A 14,142-nucleotide genomic window follows, 5' to 3' on the forward strand; every position below is an offset into this window, starting at 1 on the left:
TATTATTTTCTTAGAAAAATTGTGTTTGATATTTTTTTAAAATGAACACATCATATAGTGTTTTGAAACTCAACTTAAAATTGCATGACATTCCTTATAGTGTCAATAATTTTGCATGAAACTTCTTTATATATTTTTTACATGACGAAAGTTTTATGCAATATTTTTAAAATACAAAGAAACGCTATAAAATTTCTAAAATACAAAAAAATCTACACTAAAATTTCAAACCATATAAAAATTATAGACAATTTTACCATAATTTATGTATTTTCAACACAATATTGAATAAATTTATTCACGGATGCAGCCACAGCCGCTAGGGGTGGGCAAAAAAATTGAATCAAACTGTTGAACCGTTGAATCGAACTGAACCGAACCGAATTTTCGGTTAACCGAGCAAATTCAGTTTGAATACAAATACTGCATATTTGATATTTGCTCGTTTCGGTTCGATTTCGATTTTTGATATTTTTTCGGTTTGGTTAACTGAACCGAATATATTTATATATTTATGTTATTATATTTTAAAATTTATATTAATAATTATATTCGGTTCGGTTTTAGTTCGGATATTTGAAATATTTACAAATATTTTGATTTAATTAGAATTTTAATTAATTTTTTAATATATTATTTTTTAATTTCGGTTCAATTCGAATTATTTGCAAATATTTTCGGTTAGTTTCAGTTCGCAATTTCAGGTATTTGTTTGATTCAATTCGAATATCAAATACCTGCACATTTCCAAATATCCGAATTGTATCAACGCTAACAGCCGCTATTTTAAAAACGAAGGTTTAGAGGCACGTGAGCCACCCGTGCTTTGACATAAAACGTTTTTTAAAAGCAACAAGTCGTTTCAAAAGTCGCATCTATATACCAAACCCGAATTTATCCGAAGACGGTTCGGATCCGGGTCGAACGAACCGAATCAGTCTCCACCTCCGTATATAAAAACTGCAGCTCAGCCCATTCATTGCCATGGCTATTGCAGAAAAATTCGACCGACAAACCCTCCCTTGCCCTTTCTTCTCCATTCCAAAAATTTTCTGAATCTCTCCAGCAATTGAAATTCTCCATTACTGAATTTTCAGTTTGCGATTGCTCGGACGAACGGTTATGGCGACGGGAACGGAGAGATCTAAGACGCTTCGGAATTTCACGACGCCGGTGGATCGCCGGTGGGGAATCCGGCGGTTATATTGCTCCATGAAGAACGATTCAGATGATCGAATCTCGCCTATTCGCCGCTCCGCCGATAGTTCGTGTTTTTCAGATCACAGCCACGGCGGCGCCGCCGGCGGAGAGACCGATTTTACGCAACCGCTTCGAATCGGAAAAGATAAAGGAAGAAAGAGAAAAGAAAGAGATTCGTCTTCGGAGTCTTCATATAGATCTCCAAAAATTAGCGCAAAGTCGCCGGCGCCGCCGCCGGCGACGACGACGACGACGCTTGTTCGCCGGAGATTCAATTACGACGGCGGAATCTCCGCGACAAGAGAGAAGCTGTTGCTTGAATTCCAAACCACGGTGGATGAAATACTGAAAAACTCTATTTACAAAAAAGAAGAGATTCCTCCGCCGCCGCAGCCGCCGACGTCGCCGCCTGTTGCCGCCTCCGTCGACGGCGGCGATGCATACAGGCCGTGGAACCTGAGGATAAGGCGAGCTGTTTGTAAAATTCCAGAAAAGAGCAGCGGCGGCGGCGGCGGCGGTGCTGCTGCGACGGCCGGCGGCGAGAAAAGGGGAAAAGCTAGGGCTACGGCAAGGGTAAAACTGTCAATTCCTCTATCAAAAACTGAAATCGAAGAAGATATCTGGAAATTAACAGGGCAGAAACCGTCGCGACGGCCAAAAAAGAGGGCTAAGAATGTTCAGAAACAATTGAATGTAAGCAAATTAACGGATCGAATCGTCTTCAAAATTCAATTTCTTAATTAAATTCATCTTCTAGCCCTCCATTGTTGTAATCATTCTTGGGATTTCTTGCAGGCATTATTTCCAGGATTGTTGCTGACTGAAGTTACTCCTGATATGTATCAAGTTAACGAAGATGCTCTCTAACATCCATTTTAGGTAAATTGGCCTATGAAAGGTTTTCGAATTTGGCTAGAAATTTTATGGTTTATATTTTTTATTTTTTTTTTATTTTTAGTTTGTATCATATACTATACTCTATTTTGGAATTTTATAAAGGGGGTTTGTTGCCTTTCGAAATAGTTTCTTACGGTTTGACGAATGATTGGTCGATAAATCGAATAGATTTTCCAGCTTTCTAAAAAAAATAATAATAATAAATAAATAAAAATTAGTCTATCGATTAAATTTATTTTGTTATTTGTTTGGATAAAGTTAATAAATTAATTTTTAATTAATGTATTTTTATATTTGAATGGATGTACATTTACTGAAATAAAAACAAATGGAGTATTATTTTTCATTCAATATATATTATCACAAATTTATTACTTTAACTATATATATTTTTAAATTTTTAATTAAATTTTAGAAAATATTTCAACTTATTTTTATTTTTAGTACTTTTCAATAAAAATACTTATTTGATTTAGTATTTACGGAATTTAAAGTATATTAATATTTTATTGATGTATTAGTAAATATATGGTAAGTTTGACTAAAATAACTTTATTAATATTGTGTAATATAAAAATAATGACATTAGTTTAATATATGGTAAGTTGTAAGGATATTTGTAATTTTTTGCAAATACTAAAAAAATGAACAAAGAAAATATTTAATTTATGTGTTAGTGTTTTTGTTTGGAAGATTGGAATTTAAATTCACTATTCAATTTTATTTTTTCCTCTCAAAAGAATCAAATCAAACATCTATTTTTTATTTTTTATATTATATTCAAAATAAATTTTACATTCAAAACATCGCACATCAACACTTATTTATATCACATCATACAACTGTTTAAATTCAAAATTTTTAATATTCAAATCTCAACTCAAAATCCAAACTTTCCAACAAACACACATTGTTAGGTATATTAAAATTGAAGAATAACCGTTTTTTTTGTTGTGTTTGTTAGGGTTTCAATTTTATTTTGAGATTTTAATAGTTAAAGATAATATTAAAAATAAAAAATAAATATTTAATAAATTAAAAAAAAATTGATAAAGAATACAATTTAATAAAAGAGCACACTAAAGTCATGACATTGTGGCTGTCTGCCACGTGTCTTCTAGCTTTTATCCGGTCAACGAGTTCTTTCAATTTTGACTTAATGTAATCTGGGCCGGTATTGGATTCGGCCTTCTTCATCCTCCATTTGGGCTGACGTTTGCACTTGTGGCCCAAACAGATCGCCCGCTCATTCTCTCTCAATGGGCCGAATGTTGATTTTGCCCAAAAACGATGGGTTTTTTTTTTTGGTGGAGGGGGGTGGTTTGAAGAGAATTTTTTTTTAAAAAAAAAATAATAAAAATGTTTAAATAATCAATATTTATAATATATTAATATTTTTAGAAATATATATTGGTATTTTTTTTAGAAAAAGAAAACACCAATGTTTTTGGATATTTGATAATTAACCGTTAAAATTTATTGAGATACTTTTAGATATTTAATTTTAATATATTTAAATTTGTATTTACTCTTAATTATTTAGATTTGAGTTTATTTTAATTTACGGTGTCTACGTATAGATTTTTAATTTAATTTTGATAATTAATATAATACAATTTTATAATTTACATAATATAATTTTACAAAATTAACTGGATGTATTAAATATTTGTGCTATAATTAATATAATACAATTTTATAATTTACATAATATAATTTTACAAAATTAACTGGATGTATTAAATATTTGTGCTAGAAGGTTTGGTAAAACAATAAAAGACACTGTGTGTTTGTTTGGAAGTTTGGATTTCGAATTGGAATTTAAATACTCCCTCCGTCACATTGAAATGTTACTATTTTTTATTTACGTTCGTCCCAAAATAAAGTTACAATTTTCTAATTTAGTAATTGTACTATTCTACTTAACATAATAATTACCTTTCAACTTACAAGATATTACACAAATGTCATTACTTTTATATTACACCCTACTAATAGGGGTATTTTTGTCCTTTTTACTACAATCCAATATAATACTAATATTCAAAAATCTACATGTAAAAAACAAATGTCACCCTTCCAATGGGACGGAGGGAGTAATAAAAATTTTAAATTAATAAGAATTGATGTGATGTTTTGAATGTAAAATTGATTTTTTCAAATAATATAAAAAATAAAAAATAGTTTAATTTGATATTTTTGAATAAAAATTTTGGATAAATAATAATTTTTTTTTTGCAAAATCCCTCCAACAAACACACCCACCGGTATAGTTTATTTTAAAATATTTAATTATTTCCCTTTGGTGTATTATTGAGATTTTCTATTATGGATTGTGAATTATGAAAGTATTATTAAAGTAATTATTTTGTTATATTGTTTAATTGTAGTTTGAAATATGATTTATATTTTTATTTAAAAAATATTTTAATATAATACTCTATTTGTTATAATACAATGGTCATATTTACTATTTTTATTCATTTTAAAACAATAGTCTTATTTTCATAAATAATTATATCACCATAAAACTATCGCTATGTTTTTATTTTTATTATACAATTACCACTACTTTTTACACTAATACACTCACAAGGGCAAAAAAATCTTTTATCCATACTTTTTACCTACTACCAATATAATATCAATATTCCTTAATACTGTGTACAACTCAATTAAGACTATATTTATGAAACGGATGAAGTATTTTATAATAAATAATATATTTTTATTAAAAAGAGAAGAATATTGATTTCTATTTGTAATTACAATCAAACAAATTTATGTGAAAAAAGTAGCATTTTATTAAAAAATATAATAATTTTTGTATTAATATATTATAAAAAAAAATGAAAAATAAATCCTAGTATATTTATTATGCCAAATATTGTGTAATTTATTATTTTACTATACTTACTTTTTAATAAATTTATTTTATTTTTATTTATTTTTAATATGAAATATATATTTTACCTGTCTTTTAATAAATTAATATATAATTTAAAAATAAAACTAAATGTAAAAATTTAATATTTCAATAAATTTAAATTTGTAAAATTAGAATCATAACTTAGCTAAAATAAAAACATGTTAAAATAATTATCAAATAATAAAAAATATATATTAATATATGTGTGATATGGATTACTATGTTGAAGGGCAAAATTAAAGTAAGGGAAAAAATCAATTCTGTCCGCAACGGTGCGGATTAATCAGGTCCTCGTGCTCCATGGACCTGCATAAAAAAATCCCCAAAAAATCTGCTTTCACTCTTCGAGAAACCCTGTAAGAAGGTAGCTCCCACATCGAAACTCCCAACTCCAATTTTCTGACCAATCTCATCCTCACTGGCATTAATTATCTTCTTCATTTTCTCCAATGGTGGTTCTCTCCAAGTTCTCCACCGCCCCGGCGTTATTTCCCGGCGGCGGCGGCGTTCCTGTCCCGCTGATCGACCTGTCGGAGCCGGACTTCCGGGAGCAGCTGGTCCAGGCCTGCGAAGAATTCGGGTTCTTCAAAGTCATCAACCATGGCGTCCCAACTGAGGCTATCGCGGCCCGCGAATCCCAGGCCCTCGAATTCTTCTCCCTCCCAATCGCCGATAAGGAGAAAACCGGGCCCTTCGTCTACGGCAAGAACAAAATCGGCCCCAATGGCGACGTCGGCTGGGTCGAGTACTTGCTCTTCACCTCCGACTCCCACGCCGACATCCACCGCCGCTTCTCCGCCGTCTTCGGCGAAGCCGCCCATGAATTCCGGTCAGTTCAGAGTTCAATACCCACGCACAAACACATACACATGTCTCGACGTGAAAATTGATTACGGCCGTGTTTAGACACAGGCAGGAAACATGGCCTTAATCAATTTCCACGGCTGTGTTAAATGTCACTCGGCCTTGTACAGTGACTGCGGATGCTGACTTGGATGTTCACGGGCATGTTTTAAGGTATTCGGCCGTGTTCATTCCAGGTTACCTGCCAACTCGACTCCGTTAAGTTAACGTCAGCATTTTCTGTTGGTTAATTGACGGTGTGGATAAAAAAGATAAAGTTTGATTATATTGAGACAAAAAATAATGAGTTTTGATTATATTGGGAGTAAAATTGATAAAAATATTATATTATGACCAAAAATGAAGAATTTTGGTTATATTGTGACCAAAATTGATAAAATTTTTATATTGAAACCAAAATTGATAAATTTTAGTTATATTGAAACAATTTTCTCCTTAAAGTAAAATATTATTGCTAAACGTTGGGTAAGTTAATTTTTTAAAATTAATTTTTTGGGTTAAAAAATCTCATAAAAAAAAATTTATTATTTACTAAACATTAAAATTAGTTATTGGATTGATCAACAAACTAAAATCTACATAAAATTTTTATAAGCCCTAAAACCTTAAATTTATGGATTTAATACATAAATTAAAAGAAAAATTATATTAAAAAAAAAATCCATGTGTATATATCCTACGTATCTGACCGGGTGGATACCTGTTTTCCTGGAGTAATACGGGTTTCACGCAGTTTTTTTCGGCATCACACTAAAAGGTACTAAAAAATCAGTTTAGTCATTGCTAACATAAAAATAGATGAACTACAACATAAAATAAAATATTATGAAAATTTTATAAAACAATTAATAAAAAAAGTTGTTAGATAAATATAATAGGTATAATGTATTATTTCACTTTCGTCCGGTTTTAAAGATTTTATTTATTTTTTGCATGTTGGTCTTGAATATTAATCATTATATGAAAATATAGTCTAAATCAAGACAAAATGACAAAAATAATTTTGTCTTTTAATACTATTATAATGACATTTGTGAAAAAAATTATACAAATATAAAAATATTTTTAATATTAAGTACAATAACATAAAAATAAATGAGACCTTAGCAGGACAGAGGGTACTCCCTCCTTCCCGAATATTATGTCCACTTTCCTTGTATAAATGAAATTTTAAGAGAAATATAATTAATAAATAATTAAAAATTTATTAGTAAAAATAATAATTGTATAATAAAATAATTATAAATTAAAATTAAAATAATTAATTAGTCTAATTAAAATTTTAAAAAAAATTATAAATTTAAAAATTACAAATAAGATTAAATTATATAATTTATCTACAAAAAATATAGTCGACGAACGGAAATTAAAAGATAAACATAGCAATGATGAATATTAAACTTTTGACTTTTGTGTTGGTCAAACAGTTATAAACCAATGTACATTCGCACGTGCGAGGAAATGTAATAAACACAAGTAAAATTAGTATAATAGAAGTGTGCCTTCTTCATAGCTTAATGCTGCCGCTAAAATTAGGGTTTTGCTTGTGAAAATTTCCGGGTGGATTAAAAACCCTCCGATCTACATAAAGATTAGATTTTCTCGTCTTAATTCGTACAGAGATGGCGAAGGCGAGGCCGGAATTTCAAGTATACAACAGTTTGACGAAGCAGAAAGAGATTTTCAGGCCCTTAGTTGAGGGAAAAGTTGGAATGTACGTTTGCGGCGTAACCTCTTACGACCTCAGCCACATCGGCCATGCTCGTGCCTATGTCGCGTTTGATGTTCTTTACAGGTTTGCAATTTGAATTATTTGCTTCAATTTCACGCTTTTGACTGTATGGGAATAGAGCTGGATTCGTGTATATGCATCTTATTTGTAATTACTGCTGTGTTTGAATTAAATTGGTGTGTATAAGGATGAATTATGCTGTTTTTTAACGCATAGCATTGAATTGGGAGCGTGTGTATAAAATTTAGTTCTTTTAGGTGAATTTGGAATCGTAAATTGCAGAATGGGTGTTTAATTCGTGATTTTTTTTTATGGTTATTTTAATGGTAATAGTGTGGTTATGGGGGAAAATTTCATTGCATTTGTCTTCGACAGTGTAAATTGAGATAGAAAGTTATTTGTGATCAAAACTTGGATGTGTTCGTAATGGTAAACATCTCAAGGCATGTCTTTTTATTTCGTAATTACTAATTATGCGGTCTATGTTGTGTTGTGATTCACAACTACTATGATATTCAAAATCTTATAAATAATTTTCTTCTTCATTTTTGCCGTATCTTTATACACTTTTATAAATATTCTTCTTTCTTCTTTGTCTTCTTCTTTGTTTTGTTCATTTATTCAATTGTATGTTTGTCACATTGCATAATATCCTTTTCCCTTTTAGAGTTAGAAATAGTTATAGTATACTATGATATAATAATGTAAAATATATATTTACCAAATAACAAATATAATATTATATTGTAAGATATAAACCTGCTTATAATAAAGATTCCGTTATGCTCCCCTTTGCTAAAAGCTATTGCGTAAAAGCGCCACCGCTGTTAGCGCGCTATTAGCAACTATGGTTGTGGTGTGGCATCAAGAAACCATGTTAGAAGAAGCTTGTTTCTGGAATTCATCTAAGAATTAAGGATCGTGGTAATTTGATTTGCACGGCATGGTTGATATGTGTCATTTATGCCTTTTGTCCTAAGCTTCTGAATTGAAAGTAAAAGGCTTAGTTGTGAGAGCTGTAGCAGAGCGAGATAAGAAGAAGACTGCGATCTTCATCTAATAAATATTTTCTGAAATTCAATGATTGTAGGTATCTGAAATATTTGGGCTATGAGGTGGCTTATGTGCGCAATTTCACTGATGTCGATGACAAGGTGAGTTATCCTTAGGGTGATGCTTTTACTGATTCATTGAAGAGTTTAAATTTTTCAGCAGGAAAGTCTAGCATTCGCATTGGTTTGTATCTTGACATTGTAGATCAATGAGTAACAATTCTTTCATGACTGATTTTGCTGAAACTTTTTATGCATTTTATAATGAAAGAGTATGCTTGTTTTTTTTTTCGTGCTTGCATTTGATTCGTTTAAGTTAAAATTCGGGTTCTGGTTTTTGAGAGATGAGTTCCGATCATTATTATTTTACTTGTCATGTAGTAGGAAAATTACTGATATGTGAACTAAAGGTCAATTATTATTTACTATATCAGGTTTCCATTTTGGAATGTCATAGTTATTTTAATAGTTATGTAAATCCGTTACATCGAATTAACCAGTGATATAATCATCCCAGTACCGCTTGTAAGATTCCGGATAAGATGCTCTGGAATAAAGAATTTTAATTTTCCGCTACTTCTGACACTGTCATTTACCAAATTTATTATCAATTAATGATGATCTGAATCTGATGGTAAATTAATTAAACTGAATTTTGGATCTAAAGTATTGAAATATTCAGATTATTCGTAGAGCAAACGAACTTGGAGAAGATCCAGTAGAACTAAGTGGGCGGTTCTGCCAAGAGTTCCTTAAGGACATGGCCGATCTCCATTGCCTTCTTCCGACTCACCAGCCTCGTGTTACTGAGCATATGGATCAGATTAAGGACATGATTGCTCAGGTTATTTACTTTCTTTGTTTTCCTATTCTTTAAATTCTAATGATCAATGATTCGATTTCGATATATATATTGGGAATATTCTTTATTTTGTCGTGCTCTTTGTATATTCAATCATGACATTAATTGATGTGGAAATTGTTTAATGTGTAAGTTTAATATGATGTGTTAAAGTAACGATAACACATTTTCATTTATTTTTCTTGTACATTTGTAATCTAGATATTTGTATACCAAGACCTCTTTATTCATATTTGATGTTTTCTTCTTATAAAATTTTCATTGTGATCGTTATGGTAGTGGTTATGTTTGTAATTTGTATATAATCCTTTTGATAACTTTGAAGCTCTTTAATTTTACTTTTGGCACAAACTTTCATCACCGTTTTAACCCTACTTATTCTCATTCAAATTTACAGATCATTGACAATGGCTGTGCTTATGCTGTCGATGGAGATGTTTACTTTTCTGTAGATAAATTCCCACATTACGGTCTTCTATCCGGAAGGAAGCTAGAAGATAACAGAGCGGGGGAACGAGTTGCTGTTGATGAGAGAAAGCGAAATCCTGCTGATTTTGCCCTGTGGAAGGTAAAAAAGGCTATAATACGACAATCTGATTGTTCTATGCCTCGATAAAATTCTCATAAATACCTTTTGCAGGCTGCAAAGCCGGGCGAGCCATCATGGGGTAGCCCCTGGGGTCCGGGAAGACCCGGGTGGCATATAGAATGCAGTGCCATGAGCGCGCACTACCTGACTCATACTTTCGACATTCACGGCGGCGGGATGGATCTGATATTTCCTCATCATGAAAATGAGCTTGCTCAGAGCTGTGCCGCGTGCGCAGATAGTAAAGTGAATTACTGGATACATAATGGCTTTGTTACGGCCAATGATGAAAAAATGTCCAAGTCTCTGGGAAACTTTTTCACCATTCGTGAGGTAAAAAGATGGGAACTGTATCCTTGATAAGTAATAATCATTTTGCTTTCGTTCTGTGATCGTTGCTGTTTAATATATTATTTTTTTCTGTAGGTTACGAAGCTATACCATCCACTTGCGTTGAGACATTTCCTGCTCGGAACTCACTACCGCTCTCCAGTCAATTATTCGATATCGCAGATTGAGATTTCCTCGGAAGCTGTGTTTTATATATATCAGGTCCAAAACACTCCTTTTGTTGATTAAAAATAGTCGGGGTTGAGATTTATTTAGATGTGTATTTAGATGCCGATTTATTTTATACGCTTGTGTTTGGATGCGTAGGATTGAAATAGTAAAAGTTTAAATTTGATAAGTGTTTGATGTGATATTTTGAATAAAAAATAAGTGTTCGATTTAATTTTTTTTATAGAAAAAAAACAGATGAATAGTGAGGTTGAGAAGCCAACCCCAATGAACATATTTATTATCAGTTTTCAATTATTGGCAGACTTTGAAAGACTGCGAGGATGCATTATTGACGCTGAAAGATGAAATTGGAACGAACGGAAAAACTGTTCGGGTGAGCCCTGCTGCTCAACAGAACATCACTAAGCTACACGACGAATTCGAGATGAAATTAGCGGATGATTTGCATACCCCAACGATCTTAAATGCTGCGCTTCAAGAAGCTTTGAGATTTATCAACAGCTCCATAACTATGCTCAAGGCAAGCTCACTAATCAAAACTCTCTGGCTTTGTTTTTTTTTTCAAATTATATTTTCATGTGATATTTTTATAAGAAATCGTGATGGTAGCATAGTAAAGAATTTTGAAAAAAAAGGAGGAAAGTAAATAGACCCTTTGAGTGTGTTCACTCAGCATTTAGATTTAGTTGCGTTATTTGTTAGATATGGAAAAACGGTCAGTAATATAAAAAATGATATTTTAGGTTGAATTTTTCTATATTTGACTTTTGGAAGCGTATATGTTTATTATTTTGTAATATTAATCAAAAATCGTATAAATTTTTTTTTATGTTGAGTGAACACACCTGTTTTCTCTCTCTCCGTAAAATGTTCGAACTTCTTAGATATATGTTTTCCTTACTTTCAGAAGAAGCTGCAGAAGCAACAGCAATTAGTTATCATTAAATCACTCGTCGATATAGAGAAACAAGTCAAAGAAGTGCTGGATGTTCTCGGATTGCTTTCCCATTCAACTTACGCCGAGGTAAAAACTTCACTCTACTTTTTCCATCCGCATCAATCCTTTTCTTCGACAAATTTCGTAATTTACACCCCAATCATATATAGGTTTTGCAACAGCTGAAAGACAGAGCCTTGAAAAGGGCAGGTCTAACCGAAGAAGATATTCTCCATTCCATCGACGAACGAACTCTAGCCAGGAAAAACAAGGAGTTCGGAAAAAGTGATCAGATCAGAGCCGACCTTGCGACCAAAGGAGTTGCTTTAATGGACATTGGCAACGATACCATTTGGAGGCCGTGCGTACCGGCGCAACAAGAACAGCCCGATGCACCAATGCAGCAGAAGAACAACGGCGAACAAGTAAAGGCTAGCTGACGGATGAGCGGAAACACAATTAATCACTGTAAGTGAACTTCAACTTATTGTTTATCAGCCCTTAAATTTTTAACAGTGATAATTTTAACATGTCGACTAATTCTTCCTTGGGATAGAAAATGATAAATGGTGTGGATAATTTTTATTTTTATTTGTTTATATGACAATGTGGATAAATATTTTCTATTACTTCTAAAGGATCTTGTTGTAGGAAATTTTGTCACCCTTCTTATATATGCAAAGGCGTCGAGGGATTTTGATCCATGGGCTCAGGGTCACGAGTTAAACCTAAAACTCATTTCCATCTTTCAAAATATTTATATCTATGTGTTATATACATTTACATAAATGTTTTACGTATGCAATCTTTTATGGTTTGTGATGTTTAACGTTGTGATGATAGCAATCTGTTGTGTATTGACTCTTGTCGATGAATTATGATTAGGGGTGGGAAAAGAATCGAATTGAGCTGTCGAACCGTTGAATCGAACTGAACTGAACCGAATTTTCGGTTAATCGAGCAAATTCGGTTCGAATACAAATACTGCATATTTGATATTTGTTCGGTTCGGTTTCGGTTTTTGATATTTTTTTAAAATTTATATTATTATATTTTAAAATTTATATTAATAATTATATTAGGTTCGGTTTCGGTTCGGATATTTGAAAATTTTGTAAATATTTTGATTTAATTAAAATTTTAATTATTTTTTAATTTCGGTTCGGTTCGAATTATTTGCAAATATTACAAATATTTTCGGTTCTAAATATGGTTCACGATTTCGAGTATTTGTTCGGTTCGATTTGGATATCAAATATCAGTATATTTACAAATATCCGAAGCCCACCCCTAATTATGACTACTCTAACGTTGACATTTTCAATTTACATGGGTTTTTGATGAAGTCGGATGATCCTGTCGGAGCTTGGGCTGACTTGTTTGTTTCTCATAGTATCAATTATTTAAAATTTCTATTCTCACTTTGATGTAAAATGTGTGGTTTGATGTATTGTGACTTATCTGACTTGGTTTTCAAGTGCAAAAATTCCATGTAAAATGTGTGGTTTGTTCACTTATTAATATTTGTTGCTTACTACTTTAAAGTTAGGACCGATAATCGAATTAGGTTTAGATTCGGATCAACTATAAATGAGTTAGAAAACTTTCATCTGAACTTGATCCATTTAATTAAATGTATTGATATTTGCAACTTTAATTCGACTTTTTATTAATAAGATCAACTTGAATCTGACCACCTGTATCATCTGTTTAAGTCTAAAATTTTTAAATTTTAATTTAAAATTACAATTTTTACTAACAAAAATTTCAAATGCAATTATATATACATATTAAAGTAAAAATTATTTATTCATATCATTAAACTCGATATTCAATAGTCAAATTAACAAACACGTAATAATAATACACAACACAATCTTTTGTTTAATTCTAATTTTGTAGAATTTTAGTTTAAATTTTTTTATTTTATTTTTATAAAATTGGTCTGAATATTTGAATTGAATTAGTAAAATTTTAAAAATATATTTAAATTTAAAATAATATTAATTAAACATGTTAAACGACGAGTTTGACCTAATTATTAATTAGATCAAAAATTTCAATCCAAATCCAATTATTTTGAGTCGGGTTTAAGTCGGATTATCAGGCGGATCAATTTTTGCCAGCTATATTCACAATGTAATGAGTTAGAAGCCAAAATTATAGTAGTAGTGAGAGGGTTTTGTGTGCTTGGATGATTATGCTCATTTATATTAACCCAAATATGAAATTATTTATATTTGCAAACTTAAGATCTACTTGCAACACATAAAAAAATGAGTTCTATGGTAATTCTTACTTTTGCACAATCTATATAGATCGAATTCATTTAGGGTGAGATAATATTTTTCACTTTTTTTATTTTTATTTTTTTGTAATGTAAAGCCACTTAAAACTAATGTGAATTATATTATTCATTGCTCTTAACGTAAAATTTGTCCTCTCTATTGTAAGATAAAACACTCAAAACAAAATTTCAGCCCTACACACAAAATGATAAAAAATTTCATTAACATTTTTAATTAATTATGACATAACATCCATAAATGCAAAATTAT

The 14,142-nt window shown here is 31.1% G+C and overlaps 2 protein-coding genes across 7 annotated transcripts; both read left to right on the forward strand.

Annotated features, from left to right (window-relative positions):
• The first annotated feature begins 966 nt into the window (after window positions 1-966).
• On the forward strand, window positions 967-5,390 carry LOC127261759 (uncharacterized). Of its 3 annotated transcripts, none has more exons than XM_051290129.1 (3): window positions 967-1,893; window positions 1,996-2,079; window positions 5,256-5,390. In XM_051290129.1, the coding sequence occupies exons 1-2, from the start codon at window positions 1,123-1,125 to the stop codon at window positions 2,065-2,067; spliced, it is 843 nt and encodes a 280-aa protein (XP_051146086.1). In that variant the 5' UTR covers window positions 967-1,122; the 3' UTR covers window positions 2,068-2,079; window positions 5,256-5,390. The 3 variants fall into 3 exon arrangements, with proteins under 3 accessions (XP_051146086.1, XP_051146087.1, XP_051146085.1); XM_051290130.1 differs by lacking the exon at window positions 5,256-5,390 and adding an exon at window positions 3,335-3,353; XM_051290128.1 differs by lacking the exon at window positions 5,256-5,390 and having other exon boundaries at window positions 1,996-2,220.
• LOC127261758 (cysteine--tRNA ligase 2, cytoplasmic-like) lies at window positions 5,256-13,090 on the forward strand. 4 transcript variants are annotated; one of them, XM_051290124.1, is made up of 12 exons: window positions 5,256-5,390; window positions 5,494-5,855; window positions 7,511-7,685; window positions 8,713-8,776; window positions 9,357-9,518; window positions 9,934-10,104; window positions 10,177-10,458; window positions 10,552-10,677; window positions 10,949-11,167; window positions 11,555-11,671; window positions 11,755-12,052; window positions 12,931-13,090. In XM_051290124.1, exons 2-11 carry the CDS (start codon window positions 5,627-5,629, stop codon window positions 12,022-12,024), a joined length of 1,815 nt encoding a protein of 604 aa, XP_051146081.1. In that variant the 5' UTR covers window positions 5,256-5,390; window positions 5,494-5,626; the 3' UTR covers window positions 12,025-12,052; window positions 12,931-13,090. The 4 variants fall into 4 exon arrangements, with proteins under 4 accessions (XP_051146081.1, XP_051146082.1, XP_051146080.1 ...); XM_051290125.1 differs by lacking the exon at window positions 12,931-13,090 and adding an exon at window positions 12,236-12,508; XM_051290123.1 differs by lacking the exon at window positions 12,931-13,090 and having other exon boundaries at window positions 11,755-12,213.
• The last annotated feature ends 1,052 nt before the right edge of the window (window positions 13,091-14,142 follow it).

This window comes from Andrographis paniculata, unplaced genomic scaffold, assembly GCF_009805555.1.
Source record: "Andrographis paniculata isolate CXL003 unplaced genomic scaffold, ASM980555v1 Contig64END, whole genome shotgun sequence".
NCBI lineage: Eukaryota > Viridiplantae > Streptophyta > Magnoliopsida > Lamiales > Acanthaceae > Andrographis > Andrographis paniculata.

Bases quoted from the DNA above. Each gene is read 5' to 3' on its own strand.
- LOC127261758 (XM_051290124.1), top strand. From the start codon at position 5,627: ATGGCGTCCCAACTGAGGCTATCGCGGCCCGCGAATCCCAGGCCCTCG. The intron at 5,856-7,510 runs GTCAGTTCAGAG...TAATTCGTACAG, and splicing joins GAAGCCGCCCATGAATTCCG to AGATGGCGAAGGCGAGGCCG. The intron at 10,459-10,551 runs GTAAAAAGATGG...TTTTTTCTGTAG, and splicing joins ACTTTTTCACCATTCGTGAG to GTTACGAAGCTATACCATCC.
- LOC127261759 (XM_051290129.1), top strand. From the start codon at position 1,123: ATGGCGACGGGAACGGAGAGATCTAAGACGCTTCGGAATTTCACGACG. The intron at 1,894-1,995 runs GTAAGCAAATTA...GATTTCTTGCAG, and splicing joins ATGTTCAGAAACAATTGAAT to GCATTATTTCCAGGATTGTT.